The 23,934-nt window shown below is 47.0% G+C and overlaps 6 protein-coding genes across 9 annotated transcripts; 2 read left to right on the top strand and 4 right to left on the bottom strand.

The window, feature by feature from the left end:
* Positions 1–340: 340 nt before the first annotated feature.
* Positions 341–9,978, bottom strand: tud (tudor domain containing protein). Its single transcript, XM_020948773.2, has 9 exons — positions 9,413–9,978; positions 8,762–9,149; positions 8,195–8,704; positions 7,314–8,132; positions 6,211–7,256; positions 5,330–6,153; positions 5,040–5,271; positions 4,742–4,941; positions 341–4,679 (listed from the first exon to the last, which is right to left on the bottom strand). The coding sequence occupies exons 2-9, from the start codon at positions 9,128–9,130 to the stop codon at positions 1,150–1,152; spliced, it is 7,530 nt and encodes a 2,509-aa protein (XP_020804432.2). The 5' UTR covers positions 9,131–9,149; positions 9,413–9,978; the 3' UTR covers positions 341–1,149.
* Positions 9,979–9,982: 4 nt separating this feature from the next.
* Positions 9,983–14,313, top strand: mi (cyclin E-interacting protein minus). Of its 2 annotated transcripts, none has more exons than XM_020948774.2 (9): positions 9,983–10,301; positions 10,506–10,578; positions 10,637–11,682; positions 11,747–11,881; positions 11,943–12,077; positions 12,140–12,201; positions 12,262–12,878; positions 12,947–13,107; positions 13,182–14,313. In XM_020948774.2, exons 2-9 carry the CDS (start codon positions 10,507–10,509, stop codon positions 13,783–13,785), a joined length of 2,832 nt encoding a protein of 943 aa, XP_020804433.2. In that variant the 5' UTR covers positions 9,983–10,301; position 10,506; the 3' UTR covers positions 13,786–14,313. The 2 variants fall into 2 exon arrangements, with proteins under 2 accessions (XP_020804433.2, XP_086683364.1); XM_086827238.1 differs by having other exon boundaries at positions 10,016–10,301; positions 10,353–10,578.
* Positions 14,086–17,066, bottom strand: bw (brown). Its single transcript, XM_020948775.2, has 8 exons — positions 16,633–17,066; positions 16,314–16,546; positions 15,653–16,245; positions 15,395–15,589; positions 15,224–15,329; positions 15,049–15,167; positions 14,547–14,986; positions 14,086–14,492 (listed from the first exon to the last, which is right to left on the bottom strand). Exons 1-8 carry the CDS (start codon positions 16,781–16,783, stop codon positions 14,305–14,307), a joined length of 2,025 nt encoding a protein of 674 aa, XP_020804434.1. The 5' UTR covers positions 16,784–17,066; the 3' UTR covers positions 14,086–14,304.
* A 71-nt stretch (positions 17,067–17,137) lies between these two features.
* Positions 17,138–19,352, bottom strand: ppk3 (pickpocket 3). The gene is made up of 6 exons (XM_020948777.2): positions 18,661–19,352; positions 18,508–18,604; positions 18,339–18,442; positions 18,188–18,266; positions 17,490–17,844; positions 17,138–17,428 (listed from the first exon to the last, which is right to left on the bottom strand). The coding sequence occupies exons 1-6, from the start codon at positions 19,350–19,352 to the stop codon at positions 17,166–17,168; spliced, it is 1,590 nt and encodes a 529-aa protein (XP_020804436.2). The 3' UTR covers positions 17,138–17,165.
* Positions 19,353–19,506: 154 nt separating this feature from the next.
* Positions 19,507–21,181, bottom strand: Gr59e (Gustatory receptor 59e). The gene is made up of 3 exons (XM_020948778.2): positions 19,921–21,181; positions 19,705–19,860; positions 19,507–19,624 (listed from the first exon to the last, which is right to left on the bottom strand). Exons 1-3 carry the CDS (start codon positions 20,974–20,976, stop codon positions 19,517–19,519), a joined length of 1,320 nt encoding a protein of 439 aa, XP_020804437.2. The 5' UTR covers positions 20,977–21,181; the 3' UTR covers positions 19,507–19,516.
* Positions 20,912–22,554, top strand: Gr59f (Gustatory receptor 59f). 3 transcript variants are annotated; one of them, XM_020948776.2, is made up of 4 exons: positions 20,912–21,046; positions 21,103–22,012; positions 22,066–22,218; positions 22,278–22,554. In XM_020948776.2, the coding sequence occupies exons 1-4, from the start codon at positions 20,946–20,948 to the stop codon at positions 22,377–22,379; spliced, it is 1,266 nt and encodes a 421-aa protein (XP_020804435.2). In that variant the 5' UTR covers positions 20,912–20,945; the 3' UTR covers positions 22,380–22,554. The 3 variants fall into 3 exon arrangements, with proteins under 3 accessions (XP_020804435.2, XP_086683366.1, XP_086683367.1); XM_086827241.1 differs by lacking the exon at positions 20,912–21,046 and having other exon boundaries at positions 21,759–21,825; positions 21,893–22,012; XM_086827240.1 differs by lacking the exons at positions 22,066–22,218; positions 22,278–22,554 and having other exon boundaries at positions 21,103–21,825; positions 21,893–21,975.
* Positions 22,555–23,934: the final 1,380 nt, after the last annotated feature.

Raw genomic sequence — 23,934 nt, 5'->3', positions numbered from 1 at the left:
AGGCTTAATTCCTCCCAGTCCTTATCAGCGGCACCTTCCCCCTGACAAGCCAAGATCTCTCATGTCTGGACAGACTTCCACAGGCGTCTTGTTCTGGTTCAACCATAAACCCATAAATCCCCGAGTGACGAGACCGCTAATTGCTACCTGGCACCGGGTCGAACTTCAGGTAGAACTCCAGTTAGGGATGGACTAAATATCAATATAGCTCTACTACATCTATATTAAAATCTTTTAAATATATCGGATTGATGTTTCTGCGTTTCAGATATTTAAACCTTAAATTCGATTCCTTTATCATATATCGATCACCATATCTTTTTATAACACACACCAAATCTTTGCTTTGCTTTTCATCGATTTTATTATACACTTTTTGTTCACAACATGAAAAAGAATTGGTAGAAAAATATGACATCATGGTTAAAGGTTTTAATATCTATATGTATAAACCCATATTCCATTAGTTTTCCTTATGTTGCTTTTTTAGTCTTCGCTTTGCAATGATCTCTTTTTTTTCTTGGTTTTTTAAGATAAGTTTAGAAGTGAGAGTATGGAAAATCAAAAGGTCGAAATAAGTGATTCTTCAGTTGGTTAATCGAATAAAGAAATCAAAGTAAACATAAGGTTAGGGGAAAAATAAATAATTCTTTCCGAGGTTCGATATTCTCTCCTCTTCTCTTCGTTGATTATGTAAAATGTGTGTTTTTTACAAAAGATTGAGCAATCATATAAATATAAAACGTCCTTCGCTACTAACATCCTTCAGTTAGTTATAATTTTCTCTAGCTTTCACATTTTTTTTTTTTTACTTTTTTCTTAACGTGTTTTTCGTTTGTTTTTTATACATTTTCTTGATAATTTTTTCGTTTTTTTTGTTCGTTTTTCGTTTGATTTTTTTTTTTTTGCTTTTTTTGTTTGGTGATAATATGGTTAAATGTTTACCGTATCTGATCTGTGTTGATTAAATAAAACGTATTTCAAGCATTCATTTTGGTTTTCCATGAAAAATCAATGAAGCTTATTCCGTGAGGTATCCTCCTTCTCCTGCTCCATGCTTTGAGTAAGTTCAACTCGGTTAACTTACTCGATAATACGGCTCTTGCTTGGCCAAACTAATCACGGTCTGCCGCAGGAAGCCCCTCCAGTTTAGGGCTCCTCCTGCTGCAGGCTCTGCAGCTTCTCGGTGATGTTCGTGCTCTGGTAGAAGAGACGCACCACATTGGTGCCCTCGCCCTTGGTGGCCAGTATTTCCACCTGGAATGTCTCGGAGCAGCGCGTGTCGATAAACGTTTGCAACTGGGCCACATCGCACTTGCTTATGGTGGCCGCCTCCAGCTCGCAGTGTTTGCTAAAACGCTTCGGCTTTGCCAGCTCCTCGGGCAGCTGGCGGAACTGCTGAGTCAATGCGTTGTTACCAAAATCTATGAAGTGCACCTCGCACTTGTTGTCTTCCAGCACCTTGATTATCTCGGCCCGATAGAAGACCTCGTCCTGGGGGAACTGGGCCACGCACAGGGCTCCCTCCTTGAGGTCGCTGAAAACGGGCCAGTCCTGTTCCGCGTCCAGCAGCTTATCCGTCATCTTCTCCAGCTCTGGCACCTCGCTCTCCATCTGCACATAGAAGGAGGTGGGGCCATCGTACTGCACCACAAAGCAGTTATGCAGCTCCGCTTCCAGTGGCTTCTGCACTCCGGCCACTGTGCTAGCCAGCTCCTGGGCAAAGTCCTTATAGTTAATGCAAAGCTTAGCCAACAGAGGCTTCGATTCATCCTCCCTTGGCTGAGTGGTTATCTGGTAGACCTCTCCAAAGTGTTGTTCTAGCAGGGCGACAAAGGCCTGTTCCAGTTTCTCATCGGGCACATCGGCGGGCAGTTCGCTCAGCTGGCAATGCAGCGCCTGCGGTTCAATCTGTTCGATTCCCTGGGGCAATTTCCAAATCTCCGGCACGGTTATGGTGTTGCCATAGTCCAGCAAAAAGGCCTCATAGCCCTTTTGATCCTCCAGAGACGACTTGACGCTGCAGCGGTAGAAGCAGGCATCTTCTTGGGAGTAGCAAATACCATTGGAGTCCTTCGGCGGAGCCTTAAATACCTGCAGGTGGTCCTTGCTCAGAGCCCGTAGGGTCTTAACAATCACATCCAATTCCGGCAAATTGTTCTTCAACTGGACATAGAAGCTCTTGGGTGAGTTGCCGTGCGAAATGACGCACTCCGAGTTCTCATTCCGCTTCTGGATGATGGTCAGCTCTGTCTTGAGCACCTTCTGGAGCTGCTCGTAGATGTTTAAACCCTTCTTGTCGTTGGTGGTCAGCCTAACCAATGCGGGGCTCACTGACTTGTCTATGAACTCCACCACAACATCACCATTGCAGCAGTCCAGCAGCGCTTGGATGTTTACCTGGGTGAGTTTTTTGTTCTTCTCAAAATCAGCACAGGATTCTATACGGCAGATCTCAGCAATCGCTGGAATGGTCTTGAACTCCTCTGGCATATCGTACAGCTTGTCCACTACCGAGGGGTTGCCATAGTCTATGAAGATGACGCGGTATTTGTCATCGTCCAGTACCTCCAAGATGCGAACACGATAGAACTCCATGTCTTCGTCATATTGAGCCACAAGCAACTCGTCCAGCTGTCCCTTCTCCTTCTTGGGCTGCAACGTGCCATCATTGAGCTTCTCGATAATGATTTCCAGCAACGGTTCCTTTTCGCTAAACTGCAGATACAACTCAGTTGAGCTCCCAACGTGGGTGACGACAGCTTTGGTTTTTGGAGAGGAGCCCTCGGTTAGTGACTCCTTGCTGGCAGCCTTCGGTTCCTTGCGCGGACACAGCGGCAGCAGGCGATCGTTAATATTCTCGCCGTCAAGCAAAAGTTGTATAGTGACATGATCCTGACCGGGCTTCACCAGCTGCGTAGTAAATATTAGCTCTCCCTCGCCGGTTAGCTCGGCGAACTTGGCCTCCGCTTCCGGTGACCAGGATGTGTAATCTTCCGGCAGCTGCAGTGAGCACTTCTTCGAAAGGCTGGGCAGTTTGGCAATCTCCTCGGAGAGCTGCAGGCACCTGGACGTGGTGGAAGTATTCCCATAATCAATGAAAAGAACCTCGTAGCGAGCATCCGGAAGTTGCTTCAGCAACTGTGCCCGATACCACAGCTCGTCGTCCTCAAATAGAGCCGCTACAATGGCACCCTTTTCGAATTTCTCCAGCGGCTTTAGCTTCTCCTCGTCCCGCAGGAACATCTCAATCAGTTCCAGCGCCTTGGAGTCCCGCTCCAACTGGATGTAGAAGTCGCATATGCCGTTAACATGCGAAATGTAGCAAGTGCAGCCGCTGGCCACGTACTCCAGCGGCAAGGCAAAGCCATCGGCGATGAGCTTCTTGGCGACATCCTCCCCATCAATGAACAAGTTCACGTAGCTAACCGTCTGGTGGTCGCCCTGGGTGAGGTATTCGTAGCGGATATGCTTTGTGTATGATTCGTTGAAGATGCCATTTGCCGCGTCCACCCAGTCGGCGGTGTTCTTGGGCCTGATGGGCAGGGCACAGGGCACGCAGAAGGGTTCGATATGTGACCACATACTCTCCCTGACATCCGATGTGTCCGACACGCAGTCCGTGTTGCCAAAGTCCACGAACTGCAGCACCATCAACTCAGCGTCGATAATCTTGGAGCGATACCAGTTCTTGTCCACGGAGTACAAGGAGATGCAGTCAGCACCATTCACCACATTCCTCAGTTGGGGCAGGGAGGGCGAGACAATCTGGAGATTTTCCTGAAGCCGATTCACCTCCGGCAGCCGGTCGACGGGGTGGACAAAGAAGTGGGCCGGATTGTCACAGTGGCTAAGCACCGCCTTTTCCATGTCTTTGAAGGGATCCTCTTCGGGAGGAGTGATCTTGACGGGCTTTTGAACAGACTCCGGCTCGGGCTCAGGCTGTGGTTCTGGCTGTGGTTGAACAACTGTCTTGGGTTCTGGTTCCTTGACAGCGACAGGAACTGGAGAAGCTGGCTTTGGATCCACTGGAATCGGTGTGGGGGCTTTAGCTGGCACTGGCGAAGGCGCAGTCGCTGGTGAAGGAGTCGGCGCAGCAACTTGCTTTGACTTTTTGGGCTCCCTGTCGTTTTGTTGCTTCTTTTTGGGCGAGCTCAACTTGCTGCTGCGTCGCTTTTCCTCCTCATCATCCGAAGTCAAGTCTACCGTTTCAATGTACTCGTAAATTCGGGACTTTCCCTTTTCTAGTTGCTTGCGCATGTAATCCAGATCCCTGCCTGGAATGAGCTTCTCTGCCTTGAGTATTTCCACCACACTTTCATCGTTCTCCATGAAGACATCGGCGATGAGATGATTTCGTCGTACCTCAATAGCTTTGATAGTAACCGCTTTAGCCTCAAGGAGTTCAGCAACACGAGTTTTCAGCTTATCAGCATCGTTGGGCCGTCCAATGGGTAAGTTGACCTCGATGGCGAAGCCACTACTGCTCTCGAAGAATTTATCGTCCAATGCCCGAATATCCTCGCGTTTTACCAACTCCGTGTTGCCATAATCAATGTAGAAGACCTCGGTGCTTGCCGCCGTTGAATCTCTGCCACAGATTCGTGCTCGATACCAATTGTTATCGGAACTGCGCGCGGCACAGATCTGTCCCGATTCGTATTTCTTGAGGGGGACACCTGGCGGAAGTGATATAAATAGTGATTAAGTTAGTTCTAGGTTTGAGTAATGCAGTTCTCACCCTGGGTCTCGTAGAACTCATACATGTCATCCAGTAGGTTGTTAATGGTACCATCTGTGGACAGATTTTGGACGAAGATGCGGTAGGGCTTAGAGGTGAAAGCCACTAGCGCCTGGAAAGAGCTCAGCACCACGGGATAGGGACAAATAAATGCCTTACGATCTTCCATGAAGAGCGGCATCACAGGGCGCAGGTAAATGCTGAAAAGAAATAATAATAGTTATTTTTTTAATGAAAGGATAACTAAATAGTGTCACAATGAATCCCAATATCAAGAATATTATCAGAGCATACTTACATATTATTTTCGCAGACATTTTTGATATTAAAGGCAAAGGATTTTCCCTCGTAGAACTCCTTAAAGCGTCTGGCCAAATCCGGATTTGATTTGACAAACTTGGCATCGTCATAGCTGCACATAAAGTTAACGTAGTCACAGTAGTCCAGTTGAACCTTGAAGCTGGTCATGTCCCGAATGAAACTGAACCTGCCCCTGATCTGTTGTCCTGCCAGAAGACGCACACGAACCTCTGCGAAGTAAAGAGTAATATATAAACAAATATACTATTAATCTAGCTGCAATCTTACCTGGAGCCACCTCACTGAGTAACTCTGCCTTGATCAGCGTTTTCTGCAGAGAGACACCGTTCACAAATATATTTATGGTGTAGGTACATCCATTTTGGCTGCCATGATTGTTGCCTATCCTCTCCTTATACAGAAATTCGCACTCCACCATGGCATTGACCGGCACATACTTCTCCATCCGATCCACAATGTACAGGGGATCATAGTTGGCCACCACGCTGTCGAAAGTGCAGCGTTGGGCCAGGCACGGTATATCTGCAAATCGCTGCTCCAGCGGCCATACATCCTCCGAGGTGACCGTGATCAAGCTGCCAGTGTCGACGCAGAAGACACGATATTTGCGTATCATGTGATTACAACCGATGATCGTGGCGCGCAGGATGGCGTTATCCTTGCGCTGGCGCACCACCACTGTGGAGCCGACCTTCAGCTGGAGGGGCTGATGCTGCTTCTGGCGATAGAACTGTCGCATCTCGCGGAGAACACTATCGTACTTGGCAGCCAGACTCTTGGGCACAATGTAGAACTGGAAGGGCGAGACCCACCAGGACAGACTGGCCGCCTCCTTGCTGGGAGTTTTAATCTCCGGCTGTACATACGGCTTGTCCAGGGGCACATATTTTTCCGGTTTGGATTCAGTGGAGGAGGAGGCAGCATCGCTCTCCACGCCGCTAGAACGCTTCGAGGAGCTGACGGCGTTGCCGTCCAATGTGGACTTTTGTCTCTGCGGCTTCTGGGCAAAGCCCTGGGGTGCGTTTTGCGATCGCTGATTCTTCTGCTGGTCATCTTGAGTCTTGCGAGGCGATTCGTTCTGGCTAAAGCGACTGGAAGGGAATATTGATTAATATTGTCTACTTTCATTCTTTAGGCATGCGACTCACGTATTTTTATTCGCCTCTTGCTTTCCATTCTGCAACTTTGGAGACTGAGTCTGCAGGCGTCCGTTCTGCTGGCGTTTACCCTTGCGGGGCGAACTTATGCCACTAACGTAGCTGCTTATGCTTTGGGTATCAAAGCTGGAATCCAGATGTCGATCAAATCTCTCATTCGGTTGCTGCTGCTGCTGGCGCCTGCTGTCCTTGGAGCTGGCCGATGTGGAGCTGCGCTTGTCCCAGTCACCCGAAATCTTGCTGTTTCCTTTTCCAGAATCAAGAACAGGATCCTTTAGTTGCTTCTGCTGCTTCTCCTTAGAAGGCACGCGATCGACAATCTCCACAATGCTGGTGGAGTTTAAAACGTTGCTCTTGTCCAGCTCCGAGGAGACTATTGACTCTGTGTGCGTGGTATTGAAGTGTCCCTTCTCCAGCGTCAGGTACTTTTCAAAGGGCATCGAGAGCTTGTACAGCTTCTTCATCACATTCAGGTTCTTGGCTATCAGATTCACCACAGTGAGGCCGTCGGGTTCGATGCGGAAGACGCGTACATTAAAGGTGCGACGCTGGATGTTCGAGTCTTCGGCCAGCATCTCAAACTGATCGGTGATCTTATCCTTGCCCAGATCGCTGTTCTCGAAACCCTTCAGGCAGCACTTGACTGCCTGACGCGGCATTTCGAGATGCTTCTCGGCTATGTTACCAATGCAGTGGCGTTTCACAACCTGCTCGTAGCCAAAGTCCACGTGGCGTACGATCACAGTGTCATCCACACGCAGGACCTCGGCACGATACCATTCCTGGTCGCAGCGCACCATGCACGGTGCTCCCAGGATCAACTGTTCGGGCACCCTCTGGTTGGCGTTGTAGTAGGAGAACATTTCATCCATCAGCTTGCCAAACTTCTCCACGTTGACCACCTTTTGGACATAAAAGTTGCTCGGCGAATCAATGTAACGGATCTCTACTTCATCGTCGTTCTGGAGCTGCTCCGCTTTGGTGTACGACAGGCGCGTGTTCTTCATCTGCCGGAGCTTCTCCAGCATATTAAAGCCCTGAAATAAAAACAGAAATTAGAGAATTTCGTTCACTCTCCCAAGAGAGCAACCTACATTCTGCATGAGGTGGCAGGTCTGCATGGCGCCAACGCTCTCTGGCGCATGCACAGTCAGCTGAAAGTTCCTATAGGTGCACAGTTCTTTAAAGATCCTCCTCATGCTCTCGTCTATGGGTTCGATCTCCTTGGTTCCGGCCAAGGCGAACCGATAAGCGAACGGCTTAATCTCCAACAGCTCGGCGGGTATTTGGAAGAGGTCGCTAATAAGCAGCAGTCCCGAGTTTCCATAGTCCACGTAGACCACACGGAAACGCTGCCCACTGATGCCGCTTACCAGAGCGCGATACAAGTTACCATCATCTGCAAAGCGGGCGACACATGCCGATCCGATTTCTGGAGCCTGCAACAGCGGCTTCAAGTGAGTTTTCTCAATCTTTCCCATCATGGCGGTCAAATCGTTCAGGCTGCTCTTCAATTGCACCCAGAACAAGTGGACGGCGTTCTCAACATAGCTCATGTAGACGTCGTAGGTGAGGCCCACGGTTAAGCTGGTGGTCCTGAAGGCCGGAATGGCGCGTTGCTGGGTCCTGTGTCCCGACGCCGTTGGCGTGGGCGGCGGAGTAAAGCGTGCGGGGGCATAACTCATCTGTGGATAGTTCACCAGATGGTTATTGAGGGGCACCACCTTTTGTGGGGCCGGCTGATTCAGCCGGACATTATAGTAATTGTATCGGGGCGTGGCGGAGGCCTTGGACACATAAGGTTGAGCAGCCGGCGCTGCGGGCTGATAATTGGCACGATTATAAGGATTGGCCGGCACGTAGGCCGGTTTCTGAGTATTGGCCAGGCCTTGCGATAGCATCTGTACATTTGTCTGCAAGTATATAAAGTTACTATGTATATCGATTCCCAAGTGAGAAATGCACTGAATCATACCACATTGGCTAGCGGAGTCTGTTTGGGCGCATATTCGGCGGCCTCTGCATTTAGCGGCCTTGGTGGTGATGTCACCTGAACCGAGCGCTGAGCCTCGAGGCGGGCGGACAGGGATCGGCGCGACGCCAGCTGTTCCCGTGCAATGTCCGTCGGAGTCATTGAGTTGCTGTATATGGTGTTATTATTATGCTCCGCAAGTGGCGTCTGCGGCGCATCCTTCCACAACTTGCGGCAGTGATCCAGCATTAGTTGCTTGGCCACTGGGGCACCGATTTTCCGCTGCTGCACCAGAAATTCGTCCAGCCGAAAGTCCTTCCAGCGCAGGCTGGCAAATTTCTGACCACATATTTGCGTGGCATCGATGGCCAACTTAACGGTCTGATTGACAATCAATTGGTGGACAATCGCCAGATCGCCCTGGCTCCAGTCGTGGCAGATGCCCAGGACTATGTACTGGGAGCAGAGCAGCGGAATGTTCTGCATAAGTTTTGGCGTCTTGGGGAATATCAACTGCGGGGAGAAGGAAATCGATTAAAGAGGCAACTGAAAGCAGACTTTCCTACTCACATCTTTGCCCTTGACTGTGCGCTTGAAGCCATAGTCTAAGAACTCAATCTCCGCGCGCATTTGTTGGCCCTCGAGCTCCGCGGAGATCACACGGACCCTCATGTAGTCCACATCGCCGGGAGCAGGACCATTTGTCCGCTTGTAGGCGCAGATGACGCCGGATATGAGCAGAGCCTGCTGTCGCTCCACACTCCAACTGGGTTCGATGCTGAAGCAGGCGGGCAGCACCTGCTCGATGCCCTTGCTGACGAGGATGGCGGCATCATGGTTGACCTGGCCGTAGACCTTCAGGTACGGGCCTACGTGATCCAGGTGCGTAATGTATAGATCCAGATTGGAGGCGCCTACGCTCGGTGCCTGTCCATTCATGGTTGGGTGTTATGGTTCGCTGCAATTGTGGAATTTAGTGAACATATCGCAAAAGATACAGTAATTTCCTGCGAAGCCTATCAAAACACACACACACACGCATTCCGTGGCATTCCTCTTTCGATCAAGAACCGTTAGTCCGATTGATGGATATTTGGCAGCCCTGGATGTAACTGACCAATCCTGCACACAGTTAACGCGTTCTTGTATGTGTGTTCGCCAAAGGCTTCTATTTTTCGCATTAAGACAACAAAGTAATTAAAACATTCCAATTCCACTTACGTCTTGTCGTCTTCGTTGTCCAGATTCAAAGCGAAACTTTGAAAAAACGCCCTGCCCGCCGCCAGGTGCCCCAGTTCTCTATCTGTCTATCTCTCTCTATGTGTCTGTCTCTGTGTTCTCCCTGTTATTTAATTATATTTGCCTGCTCGGCTTACGGAATTGGACGGCGTTTTTGGGGGTAAACGGTGGCACAGTTCTTAATGGCTGGGCCTCGGGCTCTTTTCGGTTTACTTTTTGTGGAAGAAAGTCTTGCGAGTGATTAGAAATCGCGATGCACACACACCTCTCCCCGATCCACGTCTCAGTGCAGGTGCTTTGGTGCAGCGATATATTTTGATTCCTATTGGGAGAATGGGGGTTTACGGTTTTCAGTCTTTTGAATTTCCAGGAGCGCCCGCTCAGCAAGCGCCTCTCGTCAACTCTGATTCGTAGTTGTTAGTCGGAAGAAGCAATGAAGCAGCGCGAAGTAAGTTAAATCGAAAAATATCACCCAACCTTTTCCACAAGACAACGAAGACTAGTGTTGGTCAACGACGGCGGTAATCACGTATTTTCTCACAGCAACTGGTCACACTCGCCTATCGCTGCTGGCATTTTCGTGACGCGTTAGCACCACCGCCAAAAACCAGGCAGATGTTTAACGCCACAGAGAGCGATTTTTAATAACAGTGTTTTAGAACTAAATTAAACTAATTTAATGTGTTTAAGACAAATATTTAAGATGAACTAAGCCCCGCCAAGGTCGCACGCACAACTGAACACGGTAGAAGAGCTCGGGGCGTGCGACAAAAGGGCAATAAATGCCCCTAAAATCCGGCGGTCTACGCGCGTTTTTCGCTTGGGCGGCATAGTTTTCCCCTACCTGGGAAAAGTGCCACATTTCCAAAAGGTAAATGCACTTTCATTAAGATTGATGCTTTTGTGATAAGGAAATCGTCAGTGGCTGGTCTTTGTGGACTTTCGCTTTCGTTTTTTCCGGCCTCCCCAAGCCCGGCAAGTGCTCTAAAAGCACAGCTAAAGCGAGCCTGTACATAACGCCGCGTGCCTTCGTTAAGAGCCATAACTACAACAAAGAATCTATTTTTATTCAAAGAATGGCCACCAGCAACTCTTTAAGGAATAAAATAAACAACAGCTATGAATCGGAGCCATCCACGGGCAGCGGGGTAAGATTAAATGCAGCTTAAAACCTTTCATAAATATAATATTGTCCCGTGTTTTTAGTCTTCGCTCAGTGAAAACAATGAGGGCCACATATCTGACGAAGAGCACTTAAATCTGCCGTACCTAATGAAACCGAAGACACTGAGCCAGACCCGTTTAGCTCCAGAGACTACCATCGCCACGCCACCACCTGCTCCGAAGACCGGCAGCCAGGAGTCCCAGTTTAAGGGCTTCGGCGACAGTCCCTATGGCCAGGTGAACAAGCGTTTGTATGGCTCCCAGCTGCAAAACCTAAAACTGCCCGAGGTGGAGCCACCCCCTGCCATCCGTGGTCCGTCGCCCGGAAAGATAGTCTTTCCCCGGTTCTACGACTCGCTGATCGAGGAGAACAGCTGCAATGCCGTGGACATGGCCGTATCGGTGTCGGTTGAACTTACAGCCACTGCGACGACTACGACGGGCAGTCTCTCCTTTGATGGCAAAATCAAAAGTCTGACAGAGGAGCAGGAGAAGCCGAGTACCTCCAATGCCAATCCCTCCCGGCTCTCCACTGTGCTGGAAACCTCGCTGAATACCTCGCAGCAAAAGTTCAATAACGAACGCTCTCCAGATCTCTTTGCCGACAGCGATGAGGAGGCCTACGAACAAGAGGAGAAGGCTGCCCCACCAACCAGACTCGAAGACTTACCCGAGGCCTTGGATGAGTCACAATGCACCAGCGATATACGTATCCGCGCCACGGAGTCCAGTTTTGTGGATGAGCAGACACTGGACATGTCGGCCACTCAGCTAACTGCCAACGATCCGCGCTCACATTTCTTGGAGAACTGTCGCAGGGAGCGGGAACTCTATCGACGGATACGACGCTGCCTGCAGGGCGTACGTCCACCGCCCACAGTGACCAATCCCGAAATGGATGTGATCAAAACGGTGCTCAGCATGAAGGCAAATGTACTCAACTTTTTGTCAAAGGAGGCTCCGGACAAGACGCAGGCCAGGAGTGAGGATAGTGCGACTTCCTCCTTGTTTCGGCCCACTCACAGTCTGTTGGAGGCCCAAAGTATGGGCTGGCGAGAGGTTCTGGGCGTGCGACAACATGGATTGAGGTGGGACTTGCTTTTTGGTGTGTTTTTTTAAACCCTAAAATATACAAATTGTTTATATTTGCAGTTACAACTTAAACAAGGCTGCCGAACAAAATGAATACCTCAGCATGTCCGTGGTTGATCGCTATGTGGGCGTGGAAACAGCCACCTCCTATGTGCGCTCCCCCTCTAGTGCTAAGAAGCGAAATATACGAATGAAGTGAGTTATATAACATACTCTGGCCTCCTAGAACGAAATACTTAATTATTTCCTATCTTAGGATGCTCACCCAATCGCCTGGCAATCGTCTTAGTCACCTGGCCAGACGCCGTGCCATATTTTCATCGGCAAATCTGGCCACCAACTCACAGAAGCTAAACAGTTCAATTGGACCACAAATATTGCTAGATAAAAAGTGGGTAACCATCTAATATCTCTCCCAATAATGAAACTAATTTCCTTAATACAAATTAATAGAAAAGCTCGCAACAAGCGCAAGGCCACGCCCAAGCGCAAGACGCCGGGCAGCAAAAAGAAAGGTAAGTCCAGAGATAAGATAAGCCTTTGAAGTGTGAAACCTATATCATTCAATTTCCCAGCTCGCAAGACGCCCACTTCCTCCGCCCGCAAACGTCTTTACCGCACCGATCTCATCAAACCGGGTCCGGGTCCATCGAGGGAATCCTCAAAACGCGCCCTGTTCCAAAGCCCAGCCAAGTCCCTCCAGCAGCAGCTAATGCCACCTAAGCCTTTGTTCAAGCCGGAGATTGCGAATCGTGTGGAGCGTTCCAAGCGGGCGCTCTTCTCACCGGATCACCAAGGCGGCGGCAGCAACCAACTGGAGTCCTTGCTGAAGCGCAAACGAAATGCCTGCGATGACGAAGACTCTGCTGATATGGCCAGCCAGAGCAGCAAGCTGTTCCGTGCCGAAAGCAGTGGACCCAGCGGCTTGACGCCCCGTGCCCTCAAGATCAAGAGTCAGAGCTTCTGCATTGGAGCTGGTTCCTCCACGGCAGGTGTACAGCAGAAGGCAACACAGCAGCTGGCAGCGGCGGGAGCCAATCCGTCCCGAATTAGTCTAGGACTCAGCGGCAGCAGCAGCAATTTAGCCAGCAGTTCCTTTGGCAGTGGAACGCCGCTGGCGAATAAACTGCAGCGTGCACAGTCGGAGATGAGCGCCACACCGAATAGCAGCATGACAGATAATCAGAGAAAGGTGAGCATTCAGTCACTATTCCTACCCTTAACTGTATATCACTTATTTTGACATCTTTATTCGCACAGAAACTCCTTTGGGCAGTTTCCCAGGCCCTGCAAGAGCGTAAAATCACAGCCAAGCATGAGCACTTCCGTCAGCATGCGGCGGATCTCACGCGCATTGTGAAGCGCATCTTCCAGGAATTCTACCTGGGACACACAACCAGCAATAGCGAGACGCTGCTAAGGTAAATTTCACAGGGGTGGGGAGAATCCTCTTATTATTTATTGCAACTCTATGGTTCTTTCCTCCCTTACACAGGCTAGCAAAGAAGTTCGCCTTCAGCGTAATTGCGGGCAAAAATGCGGATGATGTTTACCTGCAGGCACGCAGTCAGGAGAGCGAGGCCAAACGCCTGTCCAGCACTCGGCTGTCCGGCTATATTGGGCCCGAGGAGTTTGCTCAGCGCAAGTTGCTTCTGTCACAGACATCCTCTGGTGTGGGTACCTTAGCCGGATCCACACGGTCCCTGCACAACATCTTTGGTAGTGAGAACTCCATTGATTCGTTTGGTTTGAGCCAGCAGACGAGCGCTTGCACGGATACGCAATCGAGTCTGGTGGACCGCATTGCCGAGGATTTGTTCTGCAAGGAACGACAACCCATTCGGCCGAATCCTACGTTACAGAACAGCTCGTCGAAAAGCAATCTGGGCGGACTGGCGTTGCGTGAGAACGTTGACTGTGAGCTAAGACGATCGGCGCAGAAGAATTTTACGGGCAAGGATCAGAGGAACATCAGTCCGTATTATGGAGGAGGAGGAGGAAATGGAAGCAACGGCTCGGCCCGAAAGTTCCAAGTGCCTTCAGCGAGCAGCAACAACTCTGGAGGAAAGGCCAAGCGACAGATATCCTTTGACTGCTAACATAAGATACGAGGTAAAGGGGATTTCTCGGTGCAGGATTAATCCTACCCTTTGCCTGGCCTGATATTTGCAAAGTTTTCTTTTTGTTTTCTATTATTTTTTTAATGGTTGTTTTAGCTTAATTTATTAAACTGCCGGGTATATCTCTCTCCCTTGAAAAAATCCAAACACAAAGGCAGACAACCGTTTAAAGATAGGTATTAAATAAATATATAAAATACATCTCTTATAGATCTTATAGATCGCCCACCTTTCCTCCCGACTTGCACCACATTTAGTTAAAAATTGAACTATTATCTATTAACGTTTTATATAAGATCTATATGGGATTTATTTTATGCGCGACTCAAAACTCAATGAATGCAATATTTTCCACTGAAGTCTAGACGTAGAATGTACCAAATTTGTGCTTAAAAATTACAAATTTTAACCAACTAAACCGCAACTGCAACTGAAATTAAGCTGAAATCGAAGTTATTTGTAAGATTGTAAAGTGAAATTTAGTATAATAAAAGCGTGTCAATAATATCCACTGCGATGTACATATCTTCGCACCAACCAGAAGGAGACGATGTGAAAGATAATGGCCACCACCAGCAGGCTGAAGCAGTCCAGCCAGTAGGTGTAGTCGGCGGTGCGGTAGGAGCCCTGCTGCAGCACCTCCAGACCGGTTTTGATGCAAGGATGATCCACGTTGACGGGACAGTCTGCGTAGTGGTAAATCTCTAATATATCATTAATTTGAATGCTTCTTTTCTTACCTATATTATCAATATCGATCCAGAAGTTGTACATTAGCGCCTCGTTGGAATAGAAGAACAACGAAAGGTACTTCAAACCGGGCACTGTATCCACATTCATGTAGGTTCCTCCGAAGATCAGAAAGATTAAATCAAATGGCGCAGCGCATTCCGAGGCCATTTTGTCCGTTTCGAATAGGCTGGAGAGGAAGACACCGTAGCCCACGGCGGCCACCGCAGATAAACTCATCAAGAAGCCCATGCTCAAGTAGAGGAAGAAGCCGCGAGTGTAGTAAATGGAAGCATATATCACCGACAGGAAGACATAGGCCTTGAAGAAGGCCACTGGGACAAAGGAGAGCACCAGGGCCACATAGTAGGCGGAGAGGCTGTAGGTGCCTTCACCCACTTCACGACGGATTATGGGCAAAGCGGCGGGAAAGATGTATGTGACACCGTAGCTGTTGGAAGAGGTATCTTGGCTTTATCCTTAAAAGTTACCAGCAAGGAATACTAATCTCACCTGAAGGTAAAAATCATCTCGTTGCTGAGCATGAAGATGGAGCCGCCCACATCTTGAACTGTGCGCTGAGTCAGTCCCCCGATGCCGGAGTACATCAAGGATAGCGTTACAGCGGTGATCTGTGGATACAAAGGATTATACAGAACTGAAGATCAAGGAACGTATATAAACTCACCATAAAAAACCCAAAGGCAATGAGAGCGCTCTTGATATTCCTCACATCTTCGGTCATGAAGCGCACCATCAACAGGTAAACCTGATATACCCAACGTATCTTTTTACTAAAGGGATATAGGTTATTATACTTTATATATATATCTTTGTATTAATTTCCTGGGATCCTCACAAGTTCTGCACATGCTTCAAGTAATCTCCACTGTAACTACGCGCCAGAAGCCAGCTTCCTGTATAGAGTCCATCCGTCTCGTGTTCGTACTTGGCCCGGAGCACAGCTCCAGCGTTCTCCTTGCCCTCCTTATCCGCCAAAGTCTTGAGATAAAAGTCTGCAGGATTGCAGTTCAGCGGGAGTTCATAGCCCAAGCTGTCAAAGGAAAACAAGAACCTGTATAAAAGAATGCTCCTGGTATCCTAGAAGAAAACTTACTCTGTAAAAAACTTGGCTGCCTGCTCCGTGCGTCCTTGGTACACGATCCTTCCACCATCCATCAGTATAATGTGTGTAAAAAGCTCGAATATATCCGACGTGGGCTGATGGATGGAACAGATGGCCGCCTTCTTGTGCGTTCCATTGGGACTATTGTTCAAGATGCCCAGCGTGGGCAGTTCCCGCATCGTCTGCAGCAAACTCTCATGGGATTGACCCACCACTTCCATCTCAATGGACTTGCTACCACTGCCACTGGCACTGCTCTCGCCACTCGTCGTCTCAAAGGAATCCTCGCCATACACCTGGTTCAAGGAGTGCTTTGCTATCCGTCTCCTGGTGCACAAATGCCTCAGTGTCTTAATCACCGAATAGGCACTGAAGCTGTCCAGTCCCGTGGTGGGTTCATCGCAAAACAGAAAGATTGGATCGGTTATTAGCTCCTCGGCCAGGCTCAGTCGCTTTCTCTCTCCGCCAGACAACTGCTGGATGCGGGTGTGAGCCGAGTCTCGTAAACCCACAGCCAGAAGGAGATCCGCTACCCTCTGGCGCTTCTCCGACTTGGTGGTGCGTCGATGCATCTTGAAGTGAGACTGTGTAAGCAAAGGATATACATTTAATCCCATTATATATGTAAGATATTTTCTTGGCAGGAACCCACCATAAAATACAGATGCTCGTAGGCCGTAAACGTCTTCACGTTGATCTCGAACTGTGGCAGAAAGCTGGAGATGCGCGTCATCTGATTCCGTTCCATGGCCATACCATTCAAAACCACATCCCCGGTCAGGTTACCGCGCAGCCGTTGCGAAATAGCCGCCAGCAACGTGGTCTTACCAGCTCCGGATCCGCCCAAGATGGCGATGAGGTCGCCGGTCTTCATGTGCCCGCTGGCTGGAAAACACAAGCCGAATGGCAACCGCAAGTTAGTCTCATTCCCACATGGCCCTACCACATCCCCATCCGGAGCATTGACTCACCGTCTTGAAGGATACACAGCTCCCGTTTCTTGCGGCACTCATTCCAGAAGCTGTAGTTGCTCTGCTCCTGGGCAGGCACATAGTAGTTAAGCTGCTTCCACTCCAGGCACAGGGAGGGGCCTCCCTGGCTAGAGCTACCAGATTCCTGCATGGCACTTGGCCGGTTCAATCACCTCTTTGAAGAATTTTTTTGGTATTCAAGCTGTGTTTGATTTTCCGCTAATCCCCGAGCCAACTTATCAGCTCCAGAACGGAGGCAGGCGGCAGGTGGAAGGTGGCTTATCTTATCTGACGTTACTCCGACGCCGCCTACAATGTATTTGCATACATATCAGCCTGGGGAAGCCTTAAAAATCTGTCCCGGACAGATGACGACTGTTCGCGCTGAAGACCGACCGGCAACTGGGCAACGTCGATGCCAGCGACATGGTTTTCTACCCCCAATGGAGCTCTCCCTCTACACCCATTGCGCCTCCCTCCAAGTAACATTAAACTTTTGACCGCATTTGGGTTTGCCGGCTAATTGTCGCTTATCAATTCACATAGTCAAACGGCGGCAGTTCAGCGGTGTCGGCCAAAGAGAGGCGCTCGTTGACGAGATGTCGCTGTTGCTGTTGCTGTGGCTCTTGCTCCGCTTTGCGGTTACCTCTTCGACAGCAGAGACGCACATGGCCCACGACCATGCGGAGAATGGTGAATACGTCCAGCAGCATATTATAGATGATCACGTGGCCCATCTCCACCAGACCCATCAAGCTGACGCCCACAAAAAGGGCCAGGACACCGCCAAAGGATACTGGTTTAGAAGAGATAAATAAACCTATTGGAGTATAAAGTTTCTGAGAGGTAAGACACACCCACTAAATCCTCAAAGCTGTAGACCACATCGCGTCGCATGCGAACCTTGGGAGGAATCAAATCCCAACGAAAACTGGAGGTAGCTGTCTCACTGCTGGTCACCTCCTCGTTGTTTTTCACACCCCAGGAGCTCTTCTTCACCGTCTGCATGGTGTATTCGATCTCCGTGCAGGTGGAGGGACACTTGCAGATGTGCAAAGCCCAGATGGGCCACTTGAAATCCAGGAGACACTCAAAGCCAGCAGGATTACAGCTGGGTCCCTCCACATAGGGATAAAAGAAGGGCACACAGTTGCACATCTCCAGAGCCATGACAGCACGACATCGGGCCAAGCACAAGGATTTGCTATAGATCTGTATAAAATATATAATTTTCTATATTAATGAATAGAAAAAGGAAACCTTCTAAACTAAAGATAAAAGATGTTACTACGCTTTTAAGACCAGAGTGAGTAGTTTTTCTCATAAAAGGAAATGAGATCCTAAAGATAAAGATAACATTTTCTTTTCCAGACAAGATGCATTTGAGTTTCTGTCTGGAAACTGAGTTCCCTGCACTGATATGACTTATCAGGTGTGGTTTTTTTTTTGTTTTACTTAAAACATTTGTCATTTGTTTATTTGCCGAACCGAAACGCAGGGCATCGCCTCCAACACCAGAGTGCATCTTGGCCAGATAAGACCAGAGTATAGATACCTTCAGGTTGGAAGTCTCCTCGTTGTTGAACACACACTTGCGCTGCGCCACACTCAGCTTGCGTAGGTTCTTCGATGCTCTGGAGATTATGGAATACATAATTAAATCCCTTCTTGTCTGGAGAGGATGGGGTATAACCCGGTCTACTTACACCGTTTCCAGCACCTTGAACGAGGCGGTTATCTCATCCGACTTGTGCAGCGCCACAATGTTCGCCTCTGTGGCGGATACCTCAAATGGCGAGTGGACGTCCAGCTGCAAGGTTGATTCGTTTTGGATTTGATTCAGGTTTTAAATGGTGATCATTGTCTATAGCTTACCACGCCCGTGCTTTCGTACAGATCCATGCGTATATAGCACTGCTGTTTGCCATACTGACAGGACAAGGGCTGCGGCATCAGCTCATAGGCCACGGGTCTAGCAAGGATGAAGGATGTAATAGTAAGCCTTACTAGAAGCCAACCTCTACTCACTGCCCGCTCAGAACCGTGGACATGGGGGAGTTAATGGCATAGCAGGAACCCCGCTCCGTCATCACCATCTGCACGTGAACCTCGAAATTGGAATCAAAGCTACTGATGACCTGCTCGAAGGGTCTGTCCACCCGCTGGATCATCTCGTACAAATCAATCTGATCGAAACGCTCGTCCTCCGCGAACTTGGCCAATTCCGCATAGTTGCCAGCAGTGGCATTGACCACTGCGTATAGGAAATCCATGAAATAGAAGTAATCCTCATCAATAATGGACACGTTCCACACTTCCTGTATGTACTCGTTTGCCTTGAAGGAATCAATGTGATCATAGTAGCACAGGGTGACCGCCGGCAAGGATCCATTCCAGCCACGATAATCCCGATCCACAGAGATCACCGTGGGCGAGCTGAAATAACGATCCAGCTGGAAGCGACTCAGCAGCAAAGCAGTGATCACACTGCTTATCACTATGCCCAGCCAGAAGAGGCGTTCCAGGAAATGAATCCTTCGATTGACACACAAACTGATGGCCAGGAGTCCCGTCTCAGCGCCAGCTTCGGCCACCACATCTCTCAGCCGGCCGGCGTAGCTCCTGCAACCAGCCAGGAATAGCCGGATGAAGGCCAAAACTCCTCTAAGGATCCTAACTGAGATGCCTCTAAGCCAGAGCCCCAGTCGTCGTCTGTCCATTTTAAGGAAATGAATTGGAAAGGCCTGCAGGTCAGTGCTTTTATTTTGAGGTACCATTCCTAAAAGCCCATCATAAATAGAATAATGTATCGGGAAACAAAGGAACAAAGGGTTATTGTATTTTATGTTTGATCTAATACAAGCTGGTTATATAGTATATATTCTTATATATAAAGCCAATTAGATTTGTTGAGAGCCACACCCATTAGCGATTTATTGCCCAGTCCGATTTGTATGAGGAAAATGACAATGGCCATCAGCACACCAAAAAACTGTCCACAAACAAAGGAAGATTGTACCCATAAAAGGGTGGGTTAAAGGGTTAATTGGTTGACCCCCCACAGCGACTTACCCCACCCAAGGCCAGCGTGTCCAATGGCACTATTCCACAAGCCTGCAGAGGTTGAGCCAAACTATTCTGGAGTTGCAGGAGAAATCGATTAATAGTACGTTCTAGGTGAGAACTACACACCTCCAGTTCGTTGATTAAACGAAAAAGCTGGCATTTCTGCAAAAAATATATTAACTTTCAAATATAAATTCTTTTCAAACAAAATCTCATCCATACCTTCTCCAAGATCTTTTCGTTAATTGCCATAATAAACCAAATGCGTCCTCCATGCATGAGTAACCAGAGCAAGCGGTAGATGAGCAGCATACTCTCGTCCAGCTGGGGATTCTCAAAGAAATTGAAAACCAGATAGACCTCCACACATAAACTAGCCAAAGAGTTGGCCAAATTCAAGAGCAGGAAGATTCCAAACCGGGACAAGAGTTTCCTGTGAAGCAGATCCAAGTGGTTGCAAGTGGAACGCATCTCCTCCAGTAGCTCTGAGTAAGCACCTCCAGCATCCACTAAAACGGCAAAGGCGGACTCATATTTCGCATCCAATTTGGTTATTCCGCCTGGTGGTCTCTGCTGCCATTTAAGGTCTTCCAATCCCTTCCTAATCTCATCCAAAAGGAGCCACAGAGAGTGTAAGGGGAGAGCGTACTGGAGCAATCCCAGACTCATCATCAAGCCGGGAAGATTATATATACTATTACTGATCCAGGTGGTCCAAAACTCAAATTGACACGTGATAATGTCCACAACTGCACAGAGTCCGTGGAAAATGATAGAGGTTACCATCAACTGAAGAGTCCTTTGATCCTGTCTTCTGTATATAAGTTTAACTGACTTGGCATCCAGTCTATTGATCTGTCGATTAATCTCAAATTCCACTTCTTGGAGACAAGAACCATTCACTATAGCATAATATGCCAGGAAACCAATGACGGACATATTGCCAGGGAACTCCAGCAAATACAGTATCTTCTCAATTGTCGCTATCTCGCCCTTGAACTCCACACATCTTCTGATGCTGTTGGTCCAGATGTATATGAGTAACGACAGGCACCACAAGGAATGGATCCACCGAAGGATTCCCCTTTTACCGCTGGGATATATACCCAGGACTCTGTTGATGGTCAGCAGGAAATCCAAAGTGTTCATCTTTAAGGGGTTTTTACTAATGAGGGATAACTGATATGCTGTCTTAAGTTTAATTGATTTGATTAATGGCTGTGACCTGGAGGACTTGACAGGCATAAATGATGGTGAATCCACAAAGGTTAAGCTCATTCCTCATAATGTGGAGCTTGAGAAAAGTACCCCCAAAGCGTCTTAAGCTCAGACCTTTGTTAAAGGAAAGGTAAGATGTGATATCTTTAGAAATATTCAAGTAAAAACGATCCTCCGTCTCCACAGACCACCTTCATATCATCAACAGTATGTCGAGAGATACCAACAGCTTCATAAGAACATTCACTGGCTTGTAATCATCTCCATCTTGGCCAACACCGCACCCATATCTCTTCTGCCAGGCTGTCCTAATAGATTCTATAGATTGCTTCATCTCTGTTGGATGATCCTTTGGTATGGCTGCTTTGCCCTGGCCTCATACTGGGAATTCATGCACAACACCATCCGAAGGGCTTCTCTGGATCGCTATTTGAATGCCATAGAGTCTGTAGTGTATATAATACATATCTTCGTCATCATGCTCTTTACATGGCACTGGAGAAACTGGATACCGAAAGTGTTCAAAGAGTTTGTGAAATCCGATTTGGAGAGAGACTATACCATTAATCGCAATAGAAGTCGGCGGTTTGTTGCACTGCAATTGCTTCTGGTTGGACTTTTCACCTGCTTGGCCTTTATCTTAGCTTTGTGGAGCCAAAAATTTGAGATCTATAAGTCGATCCTGAATATCATCTGTTATGTGATGCTAAATATCATCAGCAGCTTATCCTTTATTCAGTACTACCTTCTCCTTCAAGGTATTGCCTGGCGGCAGGGGAAGGTCACCGAGAACCTGGAGCGGGAGTTAATCAACTTGATAAATCCTCGGAGATCAGAGATTCAGAAATTCCGTCTCCACCATGCTGAATTGATGCACTTCACCTGGCTGGTGAATCGAACTTTTCAATGGTCTATTGTACTCCTTTTCGTGGGTTGTTTCTTAAACTTTAACTTGGTATTATTTTTGGTGTACCAGGGAGTAGAGAATCCGGATGTGGGCGACTGGTCCAAGTGGCTTTACATGCTCCTCTGGCTGGCCATGCACTTGGGTAAGGTGTTTAGTATCCTTTACTTTAACCAAAAGGTTCAGGATGAGGTGAGTATTATTGTTTATTTTCTCTGCATATTTATGTATAAGTTACCTTTCAGCAATCCATATGTTTGGGCATAGTAAATGGCGTGTCCTTTTCAGAATGTGATCTTCAGGAGACCATCAACCACTTTGCTCTGCAGTTGAAAACGGATGTGAGACAGCATGTAGTGGGAGGTCTCATGGAATTAAATTTAAAGTTCCTGACAGCTGTAAGATGGCTTAAATTTATTTATAAGTACTTAAATATTTAACATGTTTTTATTTTCAGTTGCTAGTGGCCTCTGCAGACTTTTTTATCTTCCTGCTGCAATATGATGTCACCTACGAGGCTTTATCTAAATCGGCTAAAGGAAATGTTACCAAAACCTAAGGGAATGTTTATAATTTAACAAACTTTTTTTCTGATAATCTTGAAGAAATTATGTTTAACAATAAAGGAAGTTAACTTCGGCACGCCGAAGTTTATATACCATTGCAGATAGAACTTCTATGACTACGAATCCCTACAATAAAAATTATATATATTTATGCTTAAAAACAATGAAGTAACACCTGTTTTTATTTCATTCACCTAAACATATTATATTTGCAGTTCACAGATTTGCATTTTTCCTCTACATCAAACGATCGTTTGTATGACACCTATATGATATAGTCGTCCGATTTTTATGAAATTTGCCACAAAATTTAAGACTTATATAAAATGGCTATACCTCAAATTTGATGAAAATCAGCTGAAAACTAAAAAAGTTATACATTTAATTGTATTAATTTCTCGATCGTTCCTATGGGAGCTATATGATATAGTAGTCCGATTTTCATAAAATTTTACACAAAATTGTAGAATAATATGAAATGGCTATATCTCAAATTTGATCAAATTCTGTTGAAAACTAAAAATTTTATAATTTTTTTTGTAAAACTTTTCCGATCATTCCTATGACAGCTATATGATATAGTCGTCCGGCCCGTTCCGACATATATACGAGTGAGAGTATATAGAAGACTAACTGCAAAGTTTCATTCAGATAGCTTCAAAACTGAGAGACTAGTTTGGGTAGAAACGGACAGACGGTCAGAAGGACATGGCTAGATCGACTCGGCTGTTGATCCTGATCAAGAATATATATACTTTATATAGTCGGAGGTGCCTCCTTCACTGCGTTGCAAACTTCTGACTGAAATTATAATATCCTGCAAGGGTATAAAAAAAAGAAAAAGAAACAAACAAGGAAAAAAAAATCCTAAATAGGCTTATATTAGCAAGCTTAAAATCCTTATTTTTTGAGCGGGTTTTTGTGTGAAGAATTAATTTTGCAAAAATTCTTTACAAGCATTGCTTGAAATATGTTAACTTTCTGTTATTTAAAAGCATACCAATTCTTATAAATTTGCTTTACAAATATAGATAAACTTATTTTAATAAATATTTTATATTGAGCAGTTTCGATCATCACCATTGTTGTGTTCTTTGTTTAGTAAGTTGTGCTGAATAAACTATTTTCGGGAGTTAAGTATACTTTACTATAAACAAATAAATGACACCATATCCCCGCTCGTCATGATCATCACGGCTCTTAAAGAGAGCTTGGAAGACTTTTCGAGATCAATAATAAGCTAGTCAACACGGCCAAGGGTATGGTAATTAAAAAATAATTTAATATAAACCATATTTTCATGTATCTTGACTTTTTTGGGCCTTGTTTTGGTTTTAATTATCAAGAGATAATTTATTAACGTCTTACCTTAATTAAGAAAACTATAATTTTTATGATTGCCACATCCACTTGATCAAAGTCTATCAACCACCAAGCACTAGATTAGTAATTTATATAAAAAACACACAAAAAGAAGAAGAAAACTAAACTTCCTCTAGCTAGGGCCTTGCTTAAGTATAAGACTTGAGAATCGCAGAGGAGAGCGCT

Source organism: Drosophila serrata, unplaced genomic scaffold (assembly GCF_035046125.1).
Source record: "Drosophila serrata isolate PLE 108 unplaced genomic scaffold, ASM3504612v1 contig_165, whole genome shotgun sequence".
NCBI lineage: Eukaryota > Metazoa > Arthropoda > Insecta > Diptera > Drosophilidae > Drosophila > Drosophila serrata.
The sequence above is the reverse complement of the archived record's forward strand: the minus strand, read 5'-3'. Positions and strand labels throughout refer to the sequence as shown.

What these genes read in the sequence shown, in the direction of transcription:
- tud (XM_020948773.2), bottom strand. Translation starts at nt 9,130, where the DNA reads ATGAATGGACAGGCACCGAGCGTAGGCGCCTCCAATCTGGATCTATAC. An exon ending in CAAGAGGCGAATAAAAATAC is followed by an intron (nt 6,154 to 6,210) that starts GTGAGTCGCATG and finishes ATTCCCTTCCAG; the next exon opens with TCGCTTTAGCCAGAACGAAT. An exon ending in TGAGTTCTACGAGACCCAGG is followed by an intron (nt 4,680 to 4,741) that starts GTGAGAACTGCA and finishes CACTTCCGCCAG; the next exon opens with GTGTCCCCCTCAAGAAATAC.
- bw (XM_020948775.2), bottom strand. Translation starts at nt 16,783, where the DNA reads ATGCAGGAATCTGGTAGCTCTAGCCAGGGAGGCCCCTCCCTGTGCCTG. An exon ending in GCTGTGTATCCTTCAAGACG is followed by an intron (nt 16,547 to 16,632) that starts GTGAGTCAATGC and finishes TGTGTTTTCCAG; the next exon opens with CCAGCGGGCACATGAAGACC. An exon ending in ACGAGCATCTGTATTTTATG is followed by an intron (nt 16,246 to 16,313) that starts GTGGGTTCCTGC and finishes TTGCTTACACAG; the next exon opens with TCTCACTTCAAGATGCATCG.
- Gr59e (XM_020948778.2), bottom strand. Translation starts at nt 20,976, where the DNA reads ATGAGCTTAACCTTTGTGGATTCACCATCATTTATGCCTGTCAAGTCC. An exon ending in ACGAAAAGATCTTGGAGAAG is followed by an intron (nt 19,861 to 19,920) that starts GTATGGATGAGA and finishes TATTTTTTGCAG; the next exon opens with AAATGCCAGCTTTTTCGTTT. An exon ending in ACACGCTGGCCTTGGGTGGG is followed by an intron (nt 19,625 to 19,704) that starts GTAAGTCGCTGT and finishes GTTTGTGGACAG; the next exon opens with TTTTTTGGTGTGCTGATGGC.
- mi (XM_020948774.2), top strand. Translation starts at nt 10,507, where the DNA reads ATGGCCACCAGCAACTCTTTAAGGAATAAAATAAACAACAGCTATGAA. An exon ending in CAAATATTGCTAGATAAAAA is followed by an intron (nt 12,078 to 12,139) that starts GTGGGTAACCAT and finishes ACAAATTAATAG; the next exon opens with AAAAGCTCGCAACAAGCGCA. An exon ending in TGACAGATAATCAGAGAAAG is followed by an intron (nt 12,879 to 12,946) that starts GTGAGCATTCAG and finishes TTATTCGCACAG; the next exon opens with AAACTCCTTTGGGCAGTTTC.
- ppk3 (XM_020948777.2), bottom strand. Translation starts at nt 19,352, where the DNA reads ATGGACAGACGACGACTGGGGCTCTGGCTTAGAGGCATCTCAGTTAGG. An exon ending in AGGAGACTTCCAACCTGAAG is followed by an intron (nt 17,845 to 18,187) that starts GTATCTATACTC and finishes TATTTTATACAG; the next exon opens with ATCTATAGCAAATCCTTGTG. An exon ending in CAGCTTTGAGGATTTAGTGG is followed by an intron (nt 17,429 to 17,489) that starts GTGTGTCTTACC and finishes CTTCTAAACCAG; the next exon opens with TATCCTTTGGCGGTGTCCTG.
- Gr59f (XM_020948776.2), top strand. Translation starts at nt 20,946, where the DNA reads ATGATGGTGAATCCACAAAGGTTAAGCTCATTCCTCATAATGTGGAGC. An exon ending in AGACCTTTGTTAAAGGAAAG is followed by an intron (nt 21,047 to 21,102) that starts GTAAGATGTGAT and finishes CCGTCTCCACAG; the next exon opens with ACCACCTTCATATCATCAAC. An exon ending in ATTTAAAGTTCCTGACAGCT is followed by an intron (nt 22,219 to 22,277) that starts GTAAGATGGCTT and finishes TTTTATTTTCAG; the next exon opens with TTGCTAGTGGCCTCTGCAGA.